Genomic DNA, 22065 nt, shown 5'->3' with positions numbered 1-22065 from the left:
GATCTTTGATCCCATTGGGTGCTTCTGTGCTCCACAACCTCCCTGGGCAACCTGTGCCAGGGTCTCACCACCCTCAACCTGTGCCAGTCTCTCACCATGCCCAGGGACACCTCACACTAGAGCAGGCTGCCCACAGCTTCAGCCAGCCTGGCTTTAAACACCTCCAGGGATGAGGCTTCTACCACCTCCCTGGGCAACCCCTGCCAGGCTCTCACCACCCTCATGCTCAACAACTCCTTCCTAACATCCAGTCTAAATCTAGGTCAAACTTGATCACAGGCTCACAGGATGTCAGGGGTTGGAAGGGACCCAAAGAGATCATCCAGTCCAACCCCCCTGCCAGAGCAGGACCATCCAATGTAGCTCAGGTCACACAGGAACACATCCAGACAGGCCTGGAAAGGCTCCACACAAGGAGACTCCACAACCTCTCTGGGCAGCCTGTGCCAGGGCTCTGGGACCCTTCCAGCCAAGAAGTTCTTCCTCATGTAGAGGTGGAGCTTCCTGTGCTGTAGTTTATGCTCATTACCCCTTGTCCTATCCCAGAGTGTGACTGAGCAGAGTGTGTCCCCCCCATCCTGACCCCAGCCCTCAGATCTTAACATGGATTGATCAGATCCTCTCTAAGTCTCCTCTTCACCAGACCAAAAAGCCCCAGGTCCCTCAGCCTCTCCTCACAGGAGTCACATTAATGTGTCCTTGAGCATCCTGCTCTTGTTGAAGGTGTCCCTGCTGACTGCAGGGGGCTTGGACAAGAAGCCCTTGGAGAGTCCCTTCCAACCTGATGCATTCTGTGATTCAGAGCTGGTCTGGAGCCCTTCTGCTAGACTCCAACTTCAGTCAAATTCCTGGGTTGGGATGCAAGAGGCTTGGCAGGAGTCACTGTCAACCCTTCCTCCTGAGCAGGAGCAAGCCTCGTGGGTGTGCCAGTGTGAGGAAGGCATGGTGCAGAAGCTGGAGCAGGATTTCAAGCTCACCCTGCAGCAGCAGAGCTCTCTGGACCAGTGGGCCAGCTGGCTGGACAACGTCGTGACTCAAGTCCTGAAGCAGCACGAGGGCAGCCCCAGCTTCCCCAAGGCAGCCAGGCAGTTCCTCTTGAAGTGGTCATTCTACAGGTACATCATCTTCCTCACCTGCAGGTGCTTCTGCACTAGGGCAGATGTGGCTGGGTTGGAGGGCAGAAGGGCTCTGCAGCAGGACCTTGACCGCCTGCACAGATGGGCAGAGCCCAAGGGGATGGAGTTCAATAGCTCCAAGTGCAGGGTGCTGCACTTTGGCCACAGCAACCCCATGCAGAGATACAGGCTGGGGTCAGAGTGGCTGAGAGCAGCCAGACAGAGAGGGATCTGGGGGTGCTGATTGATACCTGCCTGAACATGAGCCAGCAGTGTGCCCAGGTGGCCAAGAGAGCCAGTGGCATCCTGGCCTGCATCAGGAATGGTGTGGCCAGCAGGAGCAGGGAGGTCATTCTGCCCCTGTACTCTGCACTGGTTAGACCACACCTTGAGTGCTGTGTTCAGTTCTGGGCCCTCCAGTTTAGGAGGGACATTGAGATGCTTGAGCGTGTCCAGAGAAGGGCAACGAGGCTGGGGAGAGGCCTTGAGCACAGCCCTACGAGGAGAGGCTGAGGGAGCTGGGATTGGTTAGCCTGGAGAAGAGGAGGCTCAGGGCAGACCTCATTGCTGTCTGCAACTACCTGAGGGGAGGTTGTGGCCAGGGGGAGGTTGCTCTCTTCTCTCAGGTGGCCAGCACCAGAACAAGAGGACACAGCCTCAGGCTGCACCAGGGGAGATTTAGGCTGGAGGTGAGGAGAAAGTTCTTCCCTGAGAGAGTCATTGGCCACTGGAATGGGCTGCCCGGGGAGGTGGTGGAGTCGCCGTCCCTGGAGCTGTTCAAGGCAGGATTGGACGTGGCACTTGGTGCCATGGTCTGGCCTTGAGCTCTGTGCTAAAGGGTTGGACTTGATGAGCTGTGAGGTCTCTTCCAACCTTGGTGATACTGTGACACTGTGACACTGTGTGCTTAGGGCTTGCTGGAGGAGCCAAGGCCAAGGTGTTCCCTCCCCCATGCAGCTTTGGTGAGCTGCTGCTCTGCCCTGGTAGAGGAGGCAACATTGTGTCTGCTGTATCCTTTCGTACTCCATCACTTCTTGAAGTGCTTTGGTAGTCAGGGGTTAGAGGCAGGAGCAGAGCACTGAGTTCCACAGCATCTTCACAACATCCCATCAGAACCCTAGACTGGCTCAGGGTGGAATTGATCCTCAGAGATCATTTACTCCCAGCCCCTGCCAAGGGCAGGGATGACTCTCAGCTAGACTCAGCTGCTCAAGGTCACAGGGTCACAGGCTCACGGGATGTCAGGGGTTAGAAGGGACCCAAAGAGCTCATTGAGTCCAACCCCTCTGCCAGAGCAGGGCCATGCAGTCTAGCTCAGGGCACACAGGAACACATCCAGACAGGCCTGGAAAGGCTCCACACAAGGAGACCTCACAACCTCTCTGGGCAGCCTGTGCCAGGGCTCTGGGACCCTTCCAGGCAAGAAATTCTGAGCTTCTGTGCTCCACAACCTCCCTGGGCAACCTGTGCCAGTGTCTCACCACCCTCAACCTGTGCCAGTCTCTCACCACCCTCACTGCAAACAACTTCTTCCCAACATCCACTTTCAATCTCCCCTCTGCCACTTCAAACCCATTCCTCCTCCTCCTCCTCTCATTCCAAGCCCTTGTCAATAGTCCCTCCCCAGCCCTCCTGTAGCCCCCTTCAGACACTGGAAGGCCACTCCAAGGTCTCCTCCAAGCCTTCTCCAGGCTGCAGAGCCCCAACTCTCTCAGCCTGTCCTCAGAGCAGAGCTGCTGCAGCCCTCTGAGCATCTTTGATCCAACTTTCCATGAAAGCAAAACCCAAACCCTCAGTAGCAGTGAGATTTGCTGCACTGAACCCTGGGCTGCAAAAGTCCCAGCAGGGTGGGGTTGGAAGGGATCAAACTCTCTCAGCCTGTCCTCAGAGCAGAGCTGCTTCAGCCCTCTCAGCATCTTGGTGGCCTCCTCTGGACTGGCTCCAACATTTCCATGTCCTGCATGTGTTGAGGGCTCCAGAACTGCACCCAGGACTCCAGGTGAGGTCTCCTCCTCTGGAGGATTTCAAAGCCCCATCTGGATGTGTTCCTGTGTGACCTGCTCTGGTCGCCCTTGCTTTGGGCTCTGCTCTCAGCCTGCCCTCATAGCAGAGCTCCTCCAACCCTTTGAGCATCTTTGAACCAACTTACCCAAAAAAACACAACCCAAATCCTCATTTTGCTTCCTTTGCCCTTCCCAGCTCCATGGTGATTCGTGACCTGACCCTGCGCAGCGCTGCCAGCTTTGGCTCCTTCCACCTGATCCGGCTGCTCTACGACGAGTACATGTTCTACCTGGTGGAGCACCGCGTGGCACAGGCCATCGGGGAGACCCCTATCGCCGTCATGGGAGAGGTGAGGCTGCCCCACACCCTTTGTCTGCCAGTTTGAGGCCCTGAGCTAGGCAGGACTGGAGGACAGAAATGATTACTGAATCACCGAACGAACCAGGCTGGGAAAGCCCTCTGAGGTCATCACAGAGTCAGAGAGTCACAGAGCCACAGAGTCAGACAGTCAGAATCAGGTCACAGAGTCAGAGTCACAGAATCACAGAGTCAGAATCAGGTCACAGAGTCAGAGTCACAGAATCACAGAGTCAGAATCACAGTCACAGAGCCACAGAGTCAGAGTCAGAGAATCACAGAGTCAGAATCAGGTCACAGAGCCACAGAGTCAGAATCAGAGAATCACAGAGTCAGAATCAGTCACAGAGCCACAGAGTCAGAATCAGGTCACAGAGTCAGAATCAGAGTCACAGAGTCAGAATCAGAGTCACAGAATCACAGAGTCAGAATCAGGTCACAGAGTCAGAATCAGAGTCACAGAATCACAGAGTCACAAAATCACAGAGTCAGAATCACAGTCACAGAGTCACAGTCAAAGAATCAGTCACAGAGCCACAGAGTCACAGAATCACAGAGTCAGAGTCATAGAGTGACAGTCACAGAGCCACAGAGTGACAGTCACAGAGCTACAGAGTCACAGAATCAGAGTCACAGAGTCACAGAATCACAGAATCACAAAGTCAGTCACAGAGTCACAGAATTACAGTCACAGTCACAGAGCTACAGAGTCACAGAATCAGTCAGAGTCACAGAGTGACAGTCACAGAGTCACAGAGTCACAAAATCACAGAGTCACAAAATCACAGAGTCACAGAATCAGAGTCACAGAATCAGTGCCTACTCTGGGGATGCATGGAGGGGTGGGAAGGGAGTTCTGGAGGTGCATGGAGAGGTGGAAAGGGAGCTCTGGGGATGCGTGGAGGGGTGGGAAGGGAGTTCTGGAGGTGCATGGAGGGGTGGGAAGGGAGCTCTGGGGATGTATGGAGGGGTAGAAAGGGAGCTCTGGGGATGCATGGAGGAGTGGGAAGGGAGCTCTGGAGCTCACCCAGTCCACCCCCCCTGCCCCAGCAGGGCACCCACAGCAGCTTGCCCAGGAGCACCATGGCCAGGGTGGGGTTGGAAGCTCTGCACAACCTCTCTGGGCAGCCTGCTCCAAGCCTCCAGCACCTTCACACCAAAGGAGTTTCTCCTCCCCTTCGGGTGGCACCTCCTGGCTTCCACTTTGTGCCCATTGCCCCTTGTCCTGTCCCTGGGCTCCACTGAGCAGAACCTGGCAGCTTCTTTCGAGCAGATGCCAACTTGCTGGCCTGCAGTGAGCCTCCCTGACTCTCTCACTCCTTTCTCTTCCAGTTCGGTGACCTCACATCGCTGTCCCCAGCGCTGCTGGACAAAGGTACCTCCTCTGCCGCCACTCTGGGTGGGTGCCGTGGGAGGGGGGGGAACAGCTGGGGGCGAGCAGCTCTTGCCCTGCACTCAGCACTGCTGCCTCGTCCCTTGCAGGTGACATCGGTACCCTGGGCAGCGAGGTGGAGGAGCCGCGGGGGGAGCCGCTGGTGAAGCGAGAGCGCCTGGAGCCTGGGCACTCCCTGCAGGAGATCTGACGCTGGGACTCTGCTCCTCCGGGGCTGGCTGGGGACATCCAGGGCCAGGCTGGATGGTGCCAAGCCTCAGCCTTCCTGGCTCTGCGTCGTTAGTGCCTCTTAGCTTCTCTTTCTGTTTACTCGTGGTCGAGGATGGGCTCCGGGGGTGAGCCCAGGCAGGCGGCGAGCCAGGGGCAGTTCGGTCACCTGCTGGCCCCCGGCTGGAGGGAGAAGGTTCAGCAGCTGCTGCCCAGCGAGGGAAGCCTCCTCCCTGCCCGGCGAGGCGTGGGTGTGCCTGCCTGGCAGGGCTGGGCTCCTCTCCTGCCTCGGCCAGGTGGGCAAAGGAGGCTTCTGCTTTATTTTTTTGGCCAGGGAAGGTGGTTTGGGTCCCTTCCCCACCTGTCAGACTTCACTGTGATACAAACCTGAACCAAGCAGTGCCCAAGAAGGAAGCAAAACAGCTGCTCCCCACCACCCCCCCCCGACCCAGCCCCTCCAGACAGCCTGTCCTGGCTTGGACCCTGCCAGGTCACTCCTGTCAGGGAGCACAGGGCAGGCTCTTGTACCCAGCTGGGGAGAGGGCTCCAGGCTGCACATCCACCTGCTCCCAGCAGAGTGGGGCAGCTGTGAGTCTGGGAGTGACCTGTGTGTGCCCCAGGTGACACCTGTGTGTGTGACATGTGTGTGCCCCAGGTGACACCTGTGAGGCTGGGAGTGACACCTCTGTGTCTGGGAGTGACATCTGTGTGCTCCAGGTGACACCTGTGAGGCTGGGAGTGACACTTCTGTGTCTGGGAGTGACATGTGTGTGCCCCAGGTGACACCTGTGAGTCTGGGAGTGACACTTCTGTGTCTGGGAGTGACATGTGTGTGCCCCAGGTGACACCTGTGAGGCTGGGAGTGACACTTCTGTGTCTGGGAGTGACATGTGTGTGCCCCAGGTGACACCTGTGAGTCTGAGAGTGACACTTCTGTGTCTGGGAGTGACATGTGTGTGCCCCAGGTGACACCTGTGAGTCTGGGAGTGACACTGTGTGTGTGGGTGTGTGACATGTGTGTGCCCCAGGTGACACCTGTGAGTCTGGGAGTGACACTGTGTGTGTGGGTGTGTGACATGTGTGTGCCCCAGGTGACACCTGTGTGTGTGACATGTGTGTGCCCCAGGTGACACCTGTGAGGCTGGGAGTGACACCTCCGTGCTCTAGGGCTCCCTGAGCACAGCTCCCACCCTCCCCAGTGCCTCCCCTGCTGCCCCATCGCTGCCCCCCAGCAGCTGCTGGGCCACTCTCAGGCCAGCTGAAGATACCAAAGGACCCTGGGGAAGCAGCAGCTGCTGGCAGTGCCCCCTGATGCCCATGGCCAGCCCCGTCCTCAGCAGAGTGCCCAGGCGGAGGGGAGCTGGTCCTGTGCCCTGGGATCTGTCCAGCCCTGGCTCGGTGTCCTGCTGAAAGGCTGCAGGTGGCAGCAGCTGCCCGCGGGGCTGCGCCCGGTGCCAGGCTGTGACTGCAGTGCCTTAGGGTGGGCGAGGTGCCCGCTCCCCCCCAGCACGGCCCAGGCTCTGAGCAGGCAGCAGGGGGAGGCTGTCCCAGGCCAGGCTGTGCTCAGGGCTATGTCCTCACCTTCTCCCACAGCCTCCTGACAGTGGTGGTGGCTGCTGTGAGGCTGAGCTGGCAGAGTTCTGCCCTGGCTGCGAGTTTGCTCTCCATGCCCTGCGGGGTCTGAGGCAGAGGAAGGAGGGGTGGAAGGTGCAGAAGCAAAGGGCCTGGGCAGAGATGTCTCTGTGAATAAAGGCTGGGGCAGAAAGAGCTTTTCTTGTCCTTCTGCTGTCTAATGATGCAGTATTTGGGGTGAGTTTCTCTGGGGGTCTCCAGGGCAGATCGGGCATGAGAGACCCCTGCAAATGGTACTGAGGTAGCTGGGACACTTCCATGTAGCTAATGGCAAGGTAAAGACAGTTGTGTGTGTGTGTGTAGTGGCACCTCCTGCCCCCTCCCTGCCCGTGCTGTTGTCTGTCAGGGTTGATGTCTGTCTGTCGGTGTCTCCTATCCAAGCAGCAGGAGCCAAGGGAGGAAGCTGGAGCTGGAGTTCCCTGTAAATAACCACCGTGAGTCGTGTGTGTGTGTGTGTGTGTGTGTCCCACCCCCGGGTCAGAGCTCACCCTACACATCCAGCTGACCCCAACCGAGTCTGAACCTCCCCTGCCCCCCACCCAGTGCCATCTGAACTTCAGCTGCTGCCTTGGCTCCTCTGTGCAGCTGCTGCCAAGCCAACCTGGCCACCTGCTGCCCGCCGCGGATGCGGCAGCCGAGATGCTCTGGAGCTCTGCAGCAGCCTGGATAAGCACCGACCCCTTCCGAGCCTCCCTCCTCACCACCTCAAATGTGCACACAGCTCTGAGCTACACCTGAACAGCAATAAACGTGTCCCCAGTGCTCAGGCCTGTAGCCCAGTCGTTGTGGTCCCTTTTCTTCTCCCCAGGAGCTCAGGTGGAGGCTGCAGCCTCGGGGGCAGAGGCAGGATCTGCCCAAGGACACTCCAGTTCAAGAAGTGTTGGCTAAGGAGCTGCAGGAAGGCAGAAGCAGCACAAGAGAGTGCAATAAGCCACATCCCTGGAGAGGTTTAAGAGGAGGCTGCATCAGGCACTGAGTGCCAGGGGTTAGTTAATGAGGTTTAGGTGATAGGTTGGACTCGAGGAGCTCAAAGGTCTCTTCCAAGGTGGATTCTGTGAGTTTGATAGGGGTCAAAATACTCCTCCTCAGGCTGTGAGTTTGTTAGGGGTTAAAATGCTCCTCCCCAGGCTGAGTTTGTTAGGGGTCAAAATGCTCCTCCCCAGGCTGTGAGTTTCTTAGGGGTCAAAATGCTCCTCCCCAGGCTGAGTTTGTTAGGGGTCAAAATACTCCTCCCCAGGCTGTGAGTTTGTTAGGGGTTAAAATACTCCTCCCCAGGCTGTGAGTTTGTTAGGGGTCAAAATGCTCCTCCCCAGGCTGTGAGTTTGTTAGGGGTCAAAATGCTCCTCCCCAGGCTGTGAGTTTGTTAGGGGTCAAAATGCTCCTCCCCAGGCTGTGAGCTTCTTAGGGGTCAAAATACTCCTCCCCAGGCTGTGAGTTTGTTAGGGGTCAAAATGCTCCTCCCCAGGCTGTGAGTTTGTTAGGGGTCAAAATACTCCTCCCCAGGCTGTGAGTTTGTTAGGGGTCAAAATGCTCCTCCCCAGGCTGTGAGTTTGTTAGGGGTCAAAATACTCCTCCCCAGGCTCTCAGCCCCAGGGCTCTCGACATTTCCACCTCCCAAAGCTGCTCCATGCCCCTCAGCAGCTTTGGAGCCTCTGTAGGACTCTCTCCAGTAGTTCCCTGTCTGCTGAACTGGTGAGGCCAGGACTGGAGCCAGTGCTAGGCAGAGCCCAGTCTTGTTCAACATCTCTGTGGGTGCCATGGGCAGAGGCACTGAGTGCAGCCTCAGCAGGTTTGCTGCCCACACCAAGCTGTGTGCTGCAGCAGCCAGGCTGGAGGGCAGGATCCAGCCAGAGGGAGCTGGGCAGGCTGCAGAGGTGGGCACAAGCCAAGCTCAGAAGGTTCAACAAGACCAAGGTCAAGGTCCTGCAGCTGAGTCAGGGCAATGCCAAGCACCAATCCAGGCTGGGCAGAGCAGAGGAGTTTCAGCCTCCTGACCCCCTGGGCCTCCCCTGGCCTGCTGCCCACACTCTTCCTCATGCACCCCAGGAGCCCAGTGGTGGTGTTGCCCATGAGGGCAGATTGTTGGCTCCTGGGCAGCTTTGTCCCCCAGCACTCCATGGAGCTGCTTCCCCCAGGGCAGACACATCCAAGCTTTGGCTCACCTCTGGCTTCCTCTAGATGAGCAACCCCCTGATAGCTGCTGGCACAAGGGTCCTGTGGGGCTGAGGTGGCAGCACCAGGAGCTGCCAGGCTTGGGCCATGGGACCTCAGTGGAGGACAGCAAGAGCCAGGCTGCCTGCATGGCCCTGGGCTGCCTGCCAGGGGCAGGAGCACCCAGAGGTGGGGCAGGAGCACCCAGGGGTGGGCCAGAAGTGGTTTCTATGGGATTCCACTTGAGAGACAACTGGAATGGGAGTGTTGGGTGAGGGTTAAGCCCTGCAGGGTCCTGGCTGGCAGTGGATCTGTCTCCCACTGTGGATTCAGGTGAGATGTCCTCATTGTCACCTGCCACCAAGTGCCACCACCCCTCAGGGACCATGGCTGTTCCCTCTTCATCTGCTGAGCCACTCTTGGCCGCTGCTCTCATCCCAGGACTTTCCTTCCCTCCCATCACACAGTTCCCAAGCAGCAAAGAAAGATGGGAGGTGCCAGGGGGTGGGGGTGGCACCAAGGGCACCAACCCCAGGGAAACCAGGAGTGTGAGCCCTGCAGAGGCAGTTTGGCACAGACTCTGTGACCCATGCCAAAAGGATGAGCCAGAGCTGGGCAGTGTGGTCCAGCCTGGGCATTCACCAGGACCAGTGCTGCATGGCTGGGGTAGAAGCTTTGGGGCAGGGGACACCTGCAGAGCTGCCACCAGGGACCAGCCTGCCCACACAGGAGATGCTGCCACATCTTAAAGGTCTTCCCCAATGATTCTGTGGCTCAAGCAGTGGGGCTGAGTTTCACCCCAACCCTCCTTCCTCATCTCCCACTGCTGCTGTGAGCCTCCTGCCCCACAGCCTCAGCCCCTCTCGAGGGGCTCATGCCCTGCTCTGGGCTTCACTCCACTCTTGGGGTTCTTCTGCTGCTTCTCATAGGGGTGCAGGATCCTTCTGCAGGAAGAACAACCTTTGCCTGTCACTCTGGCAGCTCCAGGAGCCCAAACAGTGCCCTGGGCTGAAGCCTCCATCCCCGTGTGACTGTGACTGTCCCTGTGCAAGACAGAGAAGCTGAGGCACAGACCAAGATGCCTCATGGCAGTAGTTCACTGTCCCATGGGGTACCACAGGGTACTGGTACTGCTGCCCCTGTCTGCTGGCTGCTCCCAGGGCTCAGCTGGGACCATTTAACCCCCAGATTGGTTTCACCTGGTGGGCCTGGGTGGGGCATAAGCACCCACAGGAGCTCTTCCTGGGTGGCTGCTCTTATAAAGCAGCAGCCTGCAGAGCCCCAGGGACCTTTCCCCTCTTTCTTTCTTTTTCTTTTCCCTCCCCTTTTTCTTTCTCCTTTTTGTCCTCCCCACCTCACTTTGTCTTCTAGGAGCCTTAGTTTGGAGGTGAGGAAGTTTGGAGCCTCCTCCCGTAGGTCTCCAGGATGTAGAGTCAGAGTTTTTCCACCCCCCTGGCAGGTAAGGACACAGCCACAAGCTGCATCCACTCCTTCACCCCCTGGGCTGGAGCTGGGGATCGCAGCCCAGAGCAGGGCTCTGCCCCGGAGCTGACTGTGGTCAGAAAGTGTCCCAGCAACCTCCTTCCCCTCCTGTGTCGTGCAGGATGATGGCATCGCAAAGCTCTCAGGTGGCCTTAGGGCTTCCTTCCCAGCCCGGCTGCGGCAGCAGACCTGTGCCCTCCGTCCCGGCGCTGCATCTCCTCCCAGCACGGAGCCGCCTGCTCGCCCTGCTCAGCCAGGAGAGCTTCCAGAGCTTCAGCGGGTACGTGGCTGCAGGCACGGGAGTGGGAGCTGAGCCTCGGCCTTTGGCCCTTGCCTGGGACGGGTTCCGATCCGTGGGCTGGCGCTGGCACTGCCACGCTCGCAGGGCGCAGGCTGCTGCCTCCCTGCAGGCAGGGCGAAGCTGACGGCTCCCGGGAAGCCTGCACCGCTGGCTCTGCCCTCAGGCAGTGCTGCACGTCCCGGGAGCCACCAACTCACTCCTGTGCCCCTGCTGCCCTGCCAGGAGCTTCGGGGACGTGAGCTGTGCGGCGGGAGCTGAGGCTGGGGACGGCAAATACTCCTCCACCGACCCGCAGCTGGTGCGGAAGATTGTGTCCCAGGTGGAGTTCTACCTCTCCGACGAAAACCTGGCCAAGGATGCTTTCCTCCTGAAACACATCCAGAAGAACAAGATGGGATTCGTCAGCATCAAGCTGCTGACCTCCTTCAAGAAGGTAGGGAGCCAGCGGGGGTGGGGAGCGAGCCTCGCTCCGCTGGGGTGCGTGGGGAGGTCCAGGCTCTGCTCAGGCTGTCTGAGTGCTGGTGAGGAGCTGGCAGTGAGGAGTTGGGCTCTGCTCAGGCTGTCTGTGTGCTGGTGAGGAGCTGGCAGTGCGGAGTTGGGCTCTGGGTGCTGGTGAGGAGCTGGCAGTGAGGAGTTGGGCTCTGCTCAGGCTGTCTGTGCTGGTGAGGAGCTGGCAGTGAGGAGTTGGGCTCTGCTCAGGCTGTCTGTGCTGGTGAGGAGCTGGCAGTGCTGAGTTGGGCTCTGCTCAGGCTGTCTGTGCTGGTGAGGAGCTGGCAGTGCAGAGTTGGGCTCTGGGTGCTGGTGAGGAGCTGGCAGTGCAGAGCTGGGCTCTGGGTGCTGGTGAGGAGCTGGCAGTGCAGAGCTGGGCTCTGGGTGCTGGTGAGGAGCTGGCAGTGCAGAGTTGGGCTCTGGGTGCTGGTGAGGAGCTGGCAGTGCAGAGTTGGGCTCTGGGTGCTGGTGAGGAGCTGGCAGTGCAGAGCTGGGCTCTGGGTGCTGGTGAGGAGCTGGCAGTGCAGAGCTGGGCTCTGGGTGCTGGTGAGGAGCTGGCAGTGCAGAGTTGGGCTCTGGGTGCTGGTGAGGAGCTGGCAGTGCAGAGTTGGGCTCTGGGTGCTGGTGAGGAGCTGGCAGTGAGGAGCTGGGCTCTGGGTGCTGGTGAGGAGCTGGCAGTGCAGAGTTGGGCTCTGGGTGCTGGTGAGGAGCTGGCGGTGCAGAGTTGGGCTCTGGGTGCTGGTGAGGAGCTGGCAGTGAGGAGTTGGGCTCTGCTCAGGCTGTCTGTGTGCTGGTGAGGAGCTGGCAGTGCAGAGCTGGGCTGTGGGTGCTGGTGAGGAGCTGGCAGTGCAGAGCTGGGCTCTGGGTGCTGGTGAGGAGCTGGCAGTGCAGAGTTGGGCTCTGGGTGCTGGTGAGGAGCTGGCAGTGCAGAGTTGGGCTCTGGGTGCTGGTGAGGAGCTGGCAGTGCAGAGCTGGGCTCTGGGTGCTGGTGAGGAGCTGGCAGTGCAGAGTTGGGCTCTGGGTGCTGGTGAGGAGCTGGCAGTGCAGAGCTGGGCTCTGGGTGCTGGTGAGGAGCTGGCAGTGCAGAGCTGGGCTCTGGGTGCTGGTGAGGAGCTGGCAGTGCAGAGTTGGGCTCTGGGTGCTGGTGAGGAGCTGGCAGTGCAGAGCTGGGCTCTGGGTGCTGGTGAGGAGCTGGCAGTGCAGAGTTGGGCTCTGGGTGCTGGTGAGGAGCTGGCAGTGCAGAGTTGGGCTCTGGGTGCTGGTGAGGAGCTGGCAGTGCAGAGCTGGGCTCTGGGTGCTGGTGAGGAGCTGGCAGTGCAGAGCTGGGCTCTGGGTGCTGGTGAGGAGCTGGCAGTGCAGAGTTGGGCTCTGGGTGCTGGTGAGGAGCTGGCAGTGCAGAGTTGGGCTCTGGGTGCTGGTGAGGAGCTGGCAGTGAGGAGCTGGGCTCTGGGTGCTGGTGAGGAGCTGGCAGTGCAGAGTTGGGCTCTGGGTGCTGGTGAGGAGCTGGCGGTGCAGAGTTGGGCTCTGGGTGCTGGTGAGGAGCTGGCAGTGAGGAGCTGGGCTCTGCTCAGGCTGTCTGTGTGCTGGTGAGGAGCTGGCAGTGCGGAGTTGGGCTCTGGGTGCTGGTGAGGAGCTGGCAGTGTCGAGTTTGGCTCTGCTCAGGCTGTCTGTGTGCTGGTGAGGAGCTGGCAGTGAGGAGTTGGGCTCTGCTCAGGCTGTCTGTGTGCTGGTGAGGAGCTGGCAGTGCAGAGCTGGGCTCTGGGTGCTGGTGAGGAGCTGGCAGTGAGGAGTTGGGCTCTGCTCAGGCTGTCTGTGCTGGTGAGGAGCTGGCAGTGAGGAGTTGGGCTCTGCTCAGGCTGTCTGTGCTGGTGAGGAGCTGGCAGTGCTGAGTTGGGCTCTGCTCAGGCTGTCTGTGCTGGTGAGGAGCTGGCAGTGCAGAGTTGGGCTCTGTGTGCTGGCGAGGAGCTGGCAGTGCAGAGTTGGGCTCTGGGTGCTGGTGAGGAGCTGGCAGTGCAGAGCTGGGCTCTGGGTGCTGGCGAGGAGCTGGCAGTGCAGAGTTGGGCTCTGGGTGCTGGTGAGGAGCTGGCAGTGCGGAGCTGGGCTCTGGGTGCTGGTGAGGAGCTGGCAGTGCGGAGCTGGGCTCTGGGTGCTGGTGAGGAGCTGGCAGTGCGGAGCTGGGCTCTGTGTGCTGGCGAGGAGCTGGCGGTGCGGAGCAGGGCTCTGCTCAGGCTGTCTGTGTGGTGGTGAGGAGCTGGCGGTGCAGAGCTGGGCTCTGGGTGTTGGCGAGGAGCTGGCAGTGAGGAGTTGGGCTCTGGGTGCTGGTGAGGAGCTGGCAGTGAGGAGCTGGGCTCTGGGTGCTGGTGAGGAGCTGGCAGTGAGGAGCTGGGCTCTGCTCAGGCTGTCTGTGTGCTGGTGAGGAGCTGGCAGTGCAGAGCTGGGCTCTGGGTGCTGGTGAGGAGCTGGCAGTGAGGAGCTGGGCTCTGCTCAGGCTGTCTGGGTGCTGGTGAGGAGCTGGCAGTGCGGAGCTGGGCTCTGGGTGCTGGTGAGGAGCTGGCAGTGAGGAGTTGGGCTCTGCTCAGGCTGTCTGTGTGCGGGTGAGGAGCTGGCAGTGCAGAGCTGGGCTCTGGGTGCTGGTGAGGAGCTGGCAGTGCAGAGCTGGGCTCTGGGTGCTGGTGAGGAGCTGGCAGTGCAGAGTTGGGCTCTGGGTGCTGGTGAGGAGCTGGCAGTGCAGAGTTGGGCTCTGGGTGCTGGTGAGGAGCTGGCAGTGCAGAGCTGGGCTCTGGGTGCTGGTGAGGAGCTGGCAGTGCAGAGCTGGGCTCTGGGTGCTGGTGAGGAGCTGGCAGTGCAGAGTTGGGCTCTGGGTGCTGGTGAGGAGCTGGCAGTGCAGAGCTGGGCTCTGGGTGCTGGTGAGGAGCTGGCAGTGCAGAGTTGGGCTCTGGGTGCTGGTGAGGAGCTGGCAGTGCAGAGTTGGGCTCTGGGTGCTGGTGAGGAGCTGGCAGTGCAGAGCTGGGCTCTGGGTGCTGGTGAGGAGCTGGCAGTGCAGAGCTGGGCTCTGGGTGCTGGTGAGGAGCTGGCAGTGCAGAGTTGGGCTCTGGGTGCTGGTGAGGAGCTGGCAGTGCAGAGTTGGGCTCTGGGTGCTGGTGAGGAGCGGGCAGTGAGGAGCTGGGCTCTGGGTGCTGGTGAGGAGCTGGCAGTGCAGAGTTGGGCTCTGGGTGCTGGTGAGGAGCTGGCGGTGCGGAGTTGGGCTCTGGGTGCTGGTGAGGAGCTGGCAGTGAGGAGCTGGGCTCTGCTCAGGCTGTCTGTGTGCTGGTGAGGAGCTGGCAGTGCGGAGTTGGGCTCTGGGTGCTGGTGAGGAGCTGGCAGTGTCGAGTTTGGCTCTGCTCAGGCTGTCTGTGTGCTGGTGAGGAGCTGGCAGTGAGGAGTTGGGCTCTGCTCAGGCTGTCTGTGTGCTGGTGAGGAGCTGGCAGTGCGGAGTTGGGCTCTGGGTGCTGGTGAGGAGCTGGCAGTGTCGAGTTTGGCTCTGCTCAGGCTGTCTGTGTGCTGGTGAGGAGCTGGCAGTGCGGAGTTGGGCTCTGGGTGCTGGTGAGGAGCTGGCAGTGAGGAGTTGGGCTCTGCTCAGGCTGTCTGTGCTGGTGAGGAGCTGGCAGTGAGGAGTTGGGCTCTGCTCAGGCTGTCTGTGCTGGTGAGGAGCTGGCAGTGAGGAGTTGGGCTCTGCTCAGGCTGTCTGTGCTGGTGAGGAGCTGGCAGTGCTGAGTTGGGCTCTGCTCAGGCTGTCTGTGCTGGTGAGGAGCTGGCAGTGCAGAGTTGGGCTCTGTGTGCTGGCGAGGAGCTGGCAGTGCAGAGTTGGGCTCTGGGTGCTGGTGAGGAGCTGGCAGTGCAGAGCTGGGCTCTGGGTGCTGGCGAGGAGCTGGCAGTGCAGAGTTGGGCTCTGGGTGCTGGTGAGGAGCTGGCAGTGCAGAGTTGGGCTCTGGGTGCTGGTGAGGAGCTGGCAGTGCAGAGTTGGGCTCTGGGTGCTGGTGAGGAGCTGGCAGTGCGGAGCTGGGCTCTGGGTGCTGGTGAGGAGCTGGCAGTGCGGAGCTGGGCTCTGGGTGCTGGTGAGGAGCTGGCAGTGCGGAGCTGGGCTCTGTGTGCTGGCGAGGAGCTGGCGGTGCGGAGCAGGGCTCTGCTCAGGCTGTCTGTGTGGTGGTGAGGAGCTGGCGGTGCAGAGCTGGGCTCTGGGTGTTGGCGAGGAGCTGGCAGTGCGGAGTTGGGCTCTGGGTGCTGGTGAGGAGCTGGCAGTGAGGAGCTGGGCTCTGGGTGCTGGTGAGGAGCTGGCAGTGAGGAGCTGGGCTCTGCTCAGGCTGTCTGTGTGCTGGTGAGGAGCTGGCAGTGCAGAGCTGGGCTCTGGGTGCTGGTGAGGAGCTGGCAGTGAGGAGCTGGGCTCTGCTCAGGCTGTCTGGGTGCTGGTGAGGAGCTGGCAGTGCGGAGCTGGGCTCTGGGTGCTGGTGAGGAGCTGGCAGTGAGGAGTTGGGCTCTGCTCAGGCTGTCTGTGTGCTGGTGAGGAGCTGGCAGTGCAGAGTTGGGCTCTGGGTGCTGGTGAGGAGCTGGCAGTGCAGAGCTGGGCTCTGGGTGCTGGTGAGGAGCTGGCAGTGCAGAGCTGGGCTCTGGGTGCTGGTGAGGAGCTGGCAGTGCAGAGTTGGGCTCTGGGTGCTGGTGAGGAGCTGGCAGTGCAGAGCTGGGCTCTGGGTGCTGGTGAGGAGCTGGCAGTGCAGAGCTGGGCTCTGGGTGCTGGTGAGGAGCTGGCAGTGCAGAGCTGGGCTCTGGGTGCTGGTGAGGAGCTGGCAGTGCAGAGTTGGGCTCTGGGTGCTGGTGAGGAGCTGGCAGTGAGGAGCTGGGCTCTGGGTGCTGGTGAGGAGCTGGCAGTGCAGAGTTGGGCTCTGGGTGCTGGTGAGGAGCTGGCGGTGCAGAGTTGGGCTCTGGGTGCTGGTGAGGAGCTGGCAGTGAGGAGCTGGGCTCTGCTCAGGCTGTCTGTGTGCTGGTGAGGAGCTGGCAGTGCGGAGTTGGGCTCTGGGTGCTGGTGAGGAGCTGGCTGTGTCGAGTTTGGCTCTGCTCAGGCTGTCTGTGTGCTGGTGAGGAGCTGGCAGTGAGGAGTTGGGCTCTGCTCAGGCTGTCTGTGTGCTGGTGAGGAGCTGGCAGTGCGGAGTTGGGCTCTGGGTGCTGGTGAGGAGCTGGCAGTGTCGAGTTTGGCTCTGCTCAGGCTGTCTGTGTGCTGGTGAGGAGCTGGCAGTGAGGAGTTGGGCTCTGCTCAGGCTGTCTGTGTGCTGGTGAGGAGCTGGCAGTGCGGAGTTGGGCTCTGGGTGCTGGTGAGGAGCTGGCAGTGTCGAGTTTGGCTCTGCTCAGGCTGTCTGTGTGCTGGTGAGGAGCTGGCAGTGAGGAGTTGGGCTCTGCTCAGGCTGTCTGTGTGCTGGTGAGGAGCTGGCAGTGCAGAGTTGGGCTCTGGGTGCTGGTGAGGAGCTGGCAGTGTCGAGTTTGGCTCTGCTCAGGCTGTCTGTGTGCTGGTGAGGAGCTGGCAGTGAGGAGTTGGGCTCTGCTCAGGCTGTCTGTGTGCTGGTGAGGAGCTGGCAGTGCAGAGCTGGGCTCTAGGTGCTGGTGAGGAGCTGGCAGTGAGGAGTTGGGCTCTGGGTGCTGGTGAGGAGCTGGCAGTGTCGAGTTTGGCTCTGCTCAGGCTGTCTGTGTGCTGGTGAGGAGCTGGCAGTGCAGAGCTGGGCTCTAGGTGCTGGTGAGGAGCTGGCGGTGCGGAGCTGGACTCTGGGTGCTGGTGAGGAGCTGGCAGTGAGGAGTTGGGCTCTGCTCAGGCTGTCTGTGTGCTGGTGAGGAGCTGGCAGTGAGGAGTTGGGCTCTGCTCAGGCTGTCTGTGTGCTGGTGAGGAGCTGGCAGTGCAGAGCTGGGCTCTAGGTGCTGGTGAGGAGCTGGCGGTGCGGAGCTGGGCTCTGTGTGCTGGTGAGGAGCTGGCGGTGCGGAGCTGGACTCTGGGTGCTGGTGAGGAACTGGCGGTGCAGAGTTGGGCTCTGCTCGGGCTGTCTGTGTGCTGGTGAGGAGCTGGCAGTGCAGAGCTGGGCTCTGCTCGGGCTGTCTGTGCTGGCGAGGAGCTGGCGGTGCAGAGCTGGGCTCTGTGTGCTGGTGAGGAGCTGGCAGTGCCGAGTTGGGCTCTGCTCAGGCTGTCTGTGTGCTGGTGAGGAGCTGGCAGTGCCGAGTTGGGCTCTGCTCAGGCTGTCTGTGTGGTGGTGAGGAGCTGGCAGTGCTGAGTTGGGCTCTGCTCGGGCTGTCTGTGCTGGCGAGGAGCTGGCGGTGCAGAGTTGGGCTCTGCTCGGGCTGTCTGTGTGCTGGTGAGGAGCTGGCAGTGAGGAGTTGGGCTCTGCTCAGGCTGTCTGTGCTGGCGAGGAGCTGGCGGTGCAGAGCTGGGCTCTGTGTGCTGCGACCTACAGGGAAGCTCCACAGTGCCCAAGGGGCACTGGGGACCCTCTCCTGCAAAGCCCAGAGATGCTGACAAGGAAGGAGGATGTTGCTTTGCTATGACTTCAACTTACTGGATTGCAGCCTGGATGGTGGATTTAGGGTGGTCCCTGCCTGGGGAGACTCAAGGGCGACTCTGTGGCCCCTCTCTCTCCCGCAGGTGAAGTACCTGACCCGGGACTGGCGGCTCAGGCTCTATGCCCTCCGCTTCTCGGAGCTGCTGGAGGTGAACGAGGCAGGCACCAAAGTCAGGCGCCGGATCCCCGTCCCGGAGTCCCTGCTGAGCATCCCCCCTAGCAAACTGCTGCTGGCCTGGGATCTGCTGCCCCAGGAGCAGGGCATGCTGCCGCTGTTCCAGAGGAGGTTCCTGGAGACCATCACCAGGGTGTTCACCCCCTTCGGCCCCATCGCCTCCATCCGCATCCTGCGGCCGGGCCGCAAGCCGCCCTCCGACGTGCGGAAGCTCTCCCAGCGCTTCCCCGAGCTGCTGAGCAAGTGCTGCGCCCTGGTGGAGTACGAGAGCCTGGAGAGCGCCCGCAGAGCCTTCCAGGACCTCGCCCCCCGCAGCTACCCGGGCGGGCAGAGCATCAGAGTGGTCCAGCTCTGCGGGAAAGGCTTCAAGAAGAAACCTGGAGCCGAGAGGGAGACGTCAGAGGAGGAGCAGCTGGGCTGGAAGATGCCAGCAGCGGACGCGACCTCCGCCTATGGCAGCAGCGGCTCCCTGGAGTCAGACAGCACCCTGCAGCTGTCACCCCCCGTCCTGAGCAAGGACCCCCCAGCACCCACCTGGCCTGGGGATGATTTCAAGCCCAGCAGCTTCGGCAGCGGCTTCACCGGATCGCTCTTCAGCAGCGAAGTCTTCCCTCCGCTCTGGACGGGGTTGGGCACCGGCAGCGGCTCCGGCTGCGGCTGGGGCAATGGGGGCAGCGTTTGGGCACCTTGGAGCAGCCACTCCCTTCCCGAGGCCAAACCTGCTCCTGGCAAACCCCCGGCAGTCAAGTAGGCACCCGAGCACATCGGCTCCGACGGCACCGAGGGCTTCTAAGGCAGCTTCGGGAGCGGAGGGCTCGGCCGGCGGCGCTGAGGCTCCTTTGCGGCTGGGTTTGGCGATTTGGGTTTCTTTCTTTCTTGGTTTCCTTTTTGCTTTCCTCCTCGAGCAGAATAATTCTCTGTGGCCCTGAATGCTGTGGGTGGTGGTGGCGATGATGCAGCTGCTCCGGGGACAGGACTGTTTTGGGGGCAAGGCAGCGAGCAGGGGGCGCTGAGCAGCATCAGGCACCGGGAGCTGCACCGCGTCCTGGCGAGCGAGCCGCAGCCTTGCCCCGGGGGGAGCCAGAGAGGTTCCCACCGCCTCAGCAGTGGCACTGGGACTGTCCTAAGGAAGGGGCTCGGCCCCACAAGCCCTGGCACTGGGGCACTGCCCCGACGCTCACCCTGCAGCTGCTGCTTCCCCAAGGATCCGGGGGCTGCATCGACCCCAGGTTGTGGAGCTGGGCTGGGAAATGGCCAATAAAGAGATGAAGCTCTCAGGCACCTTCTGGCCAGGGCAGGCTTTTGTTTCTTCTTCCACTCCTGCTGCTGGTGCTGAGGCTGCCCAAGGTGCAGGCTAAGGAGGAGGGTCCCTGCCTGGCCTGCAGCTCCCTCCCTGGCCATTGCCCGGGGGGCTTTGGGGCTCTTTGGCTGCTGCGAGAAGGCAAAGCTAGGCTGTGGAGCTGAGTGTGGTGAGAGCTGAGGACGGGTGGGGCTGTCTGGAGGCTTGGAAGGGTTTGCAGCCTGCCCTGTCCCTGCTGGAGAGGATGGGGGGGGGGGGGGGTCAAAGGAGGGGGGGTTGGGTCCACCATGTCTCCACTGCCTGCCTTGATGGCTAGCAATGATCTGGCCCTGATGGGGCTCGGTGCCTTCTGTGGCTCCCCAGCTCTGCTGTGAGGTTCAGCAGGGCTTTGGCAGCTCTGGGGAGCCCTTTGCTGGTGCCCTCCATGCTCCCTCCCGTCCCACCAGACACGGAGCAGTGCTGCAGAAACCACTTTTAATGGAAAGAAGAGGCAAGGTACAAACCAAACTGCCCAGCCCCTACCCCTGCGAAGCCCCCCTTGACTTCCCCCTCCTCTCTCCTGCCATTCCTGTGCCTCTAATCCCTGCTTTCTGTCCCCCTGGTGGTGGTCCTCAGGGTCCTGCGCTTCCGGGGGGGCTGTAGTGAAGCTCTCTGCCCCTTCCTCTTCCTCCTCCTCCTCCCCTTCCTCTTCTTTTTTGACTCCTCAGGTTGGGGTGGTGGCAGCTCCCTCTCCACATCCCCCCTCAGCACTTGGGGCTCCTGCTCGAGGGGTTTCACCTCAGCTTCAAGGCTGAGGATGTCCTCGAGGAGCCAGTCAGGGGTGTCCAGCACTGAGGTGAAGCCACGGTCAGGGGTGGCTGCGGTGTTGCCCCCAGGGTCCCCAGGTATGTGGTGGGGGAGAGCCAGGGTGGTACCAACCCCATCCAGCAGCAAGAGGGAGGTGGAGTCGCAGTCAGGGGTGGCTGAACTGCTGTCACCAGGAATGTGGTTGTCATTGAGACCATCCTGGCTCTCCCCTACCCCATCCAGCAGCAAGAGGGAGGTGGAGTTGCAGTCAGGGGTGGTTGCACTGTTGTCACCAAGGTCCTCAGGCAGGTAGCTGTCATTGAGACCATCCTGGCTCTCCCCTACCCCATCTAGCAGCAAGAGGGAGGTGGAGCTGCAGTCAGGGGCGGTTGCACTGCTGTCACCAGGGTCCCCAGGCATGTGATTGTCATTGAGACCATCCTGGCTCTCCTCTACCCCATCCAGCAGCAACAATGATGTGAAGTCACAGTCAGGGATGGCTGCACTGCTGTCACCAAGGTCCTCAGGCAGGTAGTTGTCACTGGGACCATTCTGGCTCTCCCCTACCCCATCCAGCAGCAAGAGAGAGGTGAAGTCATAATCAGGGATGGTTGCACTGCTGTCACCAGGCATGTGGTTGTCCTTGGGGCCATCCTGGCTCTCCCCTACTCCATCCAGCAGCAAGAGGGAGGTGAAGTCACAGTCAGGGATGGCTGCACTGCTGTCACCAGGGTCCTCAGGCAGGTAGTTGTCATTGGGACCATTCTGGCTCTCCCCTACCCCATCCAGCAGCAAGAGGGAGGTGAAGTCGCAGTCAGGGGTGGCTGAACTGCTGTCACCAAGGTCCTCAGGCAGGTAGTTGTCATTGAGACCATCCTGGCTCTCCCCTACCCCATCCAGCAGCAACAATGATGTGAAGTCACAGTCAGGGATGGCTGCACTGCTGTCACCAGGGTCCTCAGGCAGGTAGTTGTCATTGGGACCATCCTGGCTCTCCCCTACCCCATCCAGCAGCAAGAGGGAGGTGAAGTCGCAGTCAGGGATGGCTGCACTGCTGTCACCAGGGTCCTCAGGCAGGTAGTTGTCATTGGGACCATCCTGGCTCTCCCCTACCCCATCCAGCAGCAAGAGGGAGGTGGAGTTGCAGTCAGGGGTGGTTGCACTGCTGTCACCAGGGTCCTCAGGCAGGTAGTTGTCATTGGGACCATTCTGGCTCACCCCTACCCCATCCAGCAGCAACAGTGATGTGAAGTCACAGTCAGGGGTGGCTGCACTGCTGTCACCAGGGTCCTCAGGCAGGTAGTTGTCATTGGGACCATTCTGGCTCTCCCCTACCCCATCCAGCAGCAACAGTGATGTGAAGTCACAGTCAGGGATGGCTGCACTGCTGTCACCAAGGTCCTCAGGCAGGTAGTTGTCATTGAGACCATCCTGGCTCTCCCCTACCCCATCCAGCAGCAACAATGATGTGAAGTCACAGTCAGGGATGGCTGCACTGCTGTCACCAGGGTCCTCAGGCATGTGGTCCTTGTTGGGGCCATCCTGGCTGTCCCCCACCTGGTCCAGCAACCAGTCAAAAAACTTGAATGCCTCTTCATCAAGTAACATCTCCTGAAGTCCAAGGTAGCTGTCCAGGTCCCCAGGGCTTTGATGAGAGGGGGCAGGGGATGGGCTTGGGGGCACATCACAGCCTGGAGAGATGTTGCTGCTGCAAGGTGTCCCCAGGGAGATGTCAGAGTTCACCTGAGCAGGGTCCTCCTCCACAGCCTCAGAACCAGGGATGGAGGTTGGCAGCCCTGGGGGGGTTGGGACCACCACTGGCTCTTCTCTTTTTGTGCCACCACCGTTGCCAGGCATGGAGCTGCTAGGGAGGTTGTCAGGACTGATCCCTGTCTTGTCCAGGAAGTCGCTAAGGAGCATGAAGACTTCCTCGGGAAGCATCACCTCAGGCATCTCAGCCATGCTGCTGTGTCCCCAAGGAGTTGGTGGTGAGGTGCAGCAGAGGGACAGGAGCTGACTGTCCACATGGTCTGTCTGTCAGGACTCTGGGGCCTCCTAGGTCATAGAGGGGTTGCCTGTGTCCCTCCCTGCTCCATGCCATTGT

General features: G+C 60.9%; 2 protein-coding genes across 8 annotated transcripts in view; both read left to right on the top strand.

The window, feature by feature from the left end:
• RFX2 (regulatory factor X2) overlaps positions 1 to 5929 on the top strand; it is a 57056-nt gene extending 51127 nt beyond the window's left edge. For all 7 annotated transcript variants that reach the window (XM_064175129.1, XM_064175130.1, XM_064175127.1 and 4 more), the window contains 4 exons: positions 907 to 1115; positions 3315 to 3468; positions 4809 to 4851; positions 4959 to 5929. In XM_064175129.1, coding sequence (XP_064031199.1) covers positions 907 to 1115; positions 3315 to 3468; positions 4809 to 4851; positions 4959 to 5059 — 507 coding nt within the window. In that variant the 3' untranslated portion in view covers positions 5060 to 5929. The remainder of the gene's footprint in view (positions 1 to 906; positions 1116 to 3314; positions 3469 to 4808; positions 4852 to 4958) is intronic.
• A 4205-nt stretch (positions 5930 to 10134) lies between these two features.
• On the top strand, positions 10135 to 19156 carry LOC135192207 (la-related protein 6-like). The gene is made up of 4 exons (XM_064175179.1): positions 10135 to 10318; positions 10463 to 10621; positions 10865 to 11075; positions 17784 to 19156. Exons 2-4 carry the CDS (start codon positions 10464 to 10466, stop codon positions 18624 to 18626), a joined length of 1212 nt encoding a protein of 403 aa, XP_064031249.1. The 5' UTR covers positions 10135 to 10318; position 10463; the 3' UTR covers positions 18627 to 19156.
• Positions 19157 to 22065: the final 2909 nt, after the last annotated feature.

This window comes from Pogoniulus pusillus, chromosome 41 (genome assembly GCF_015220805.1).
Source record: "Pogoniulus pusillus isolate bPogPus1 chromosome 41, bPogPus1.pri, whole genome shotgun sequence".
In the NCBI taxonomy this organism is placed as follows: domain Eukaryota; kingdom Metazoa; phylum Chordata; class Aves; order Piciformes; family Lybiidae; genus Pogoniulus; species Pogoniulus pusillus.
The sequence above is the reverse complement of the archived record's forward strand: the minus strand, read 5'-3'. Positions and strand labels throughout refer to the sequence as shown.

Bases quoted from the DNA above. Each gene is read 5' to 3' on its own strand.
- LOC135192207 (XM_064175179.1), top strand. From the start codon at position 10,464: ATGATGGCATCGCAAAGCTCTCAGGTGGCCTTAGGGCTTCCTTCCCAG. The intron at 10,622-10,864 runs GTACGTGGCTGC...CTGCCCTGCCAG, and splicing joins AGCTTCCAGAGCTTCAGCGG to GAGCTTCGGGGACGTGAGCT. The intron at 11,076-17,783 runs GTAGGGAGCCAG...TCTCTCCCGCAG, and splicing joins TGCTGACCTCCTTCAAGAAG to GTGAAGTACCTGACCCGGGA.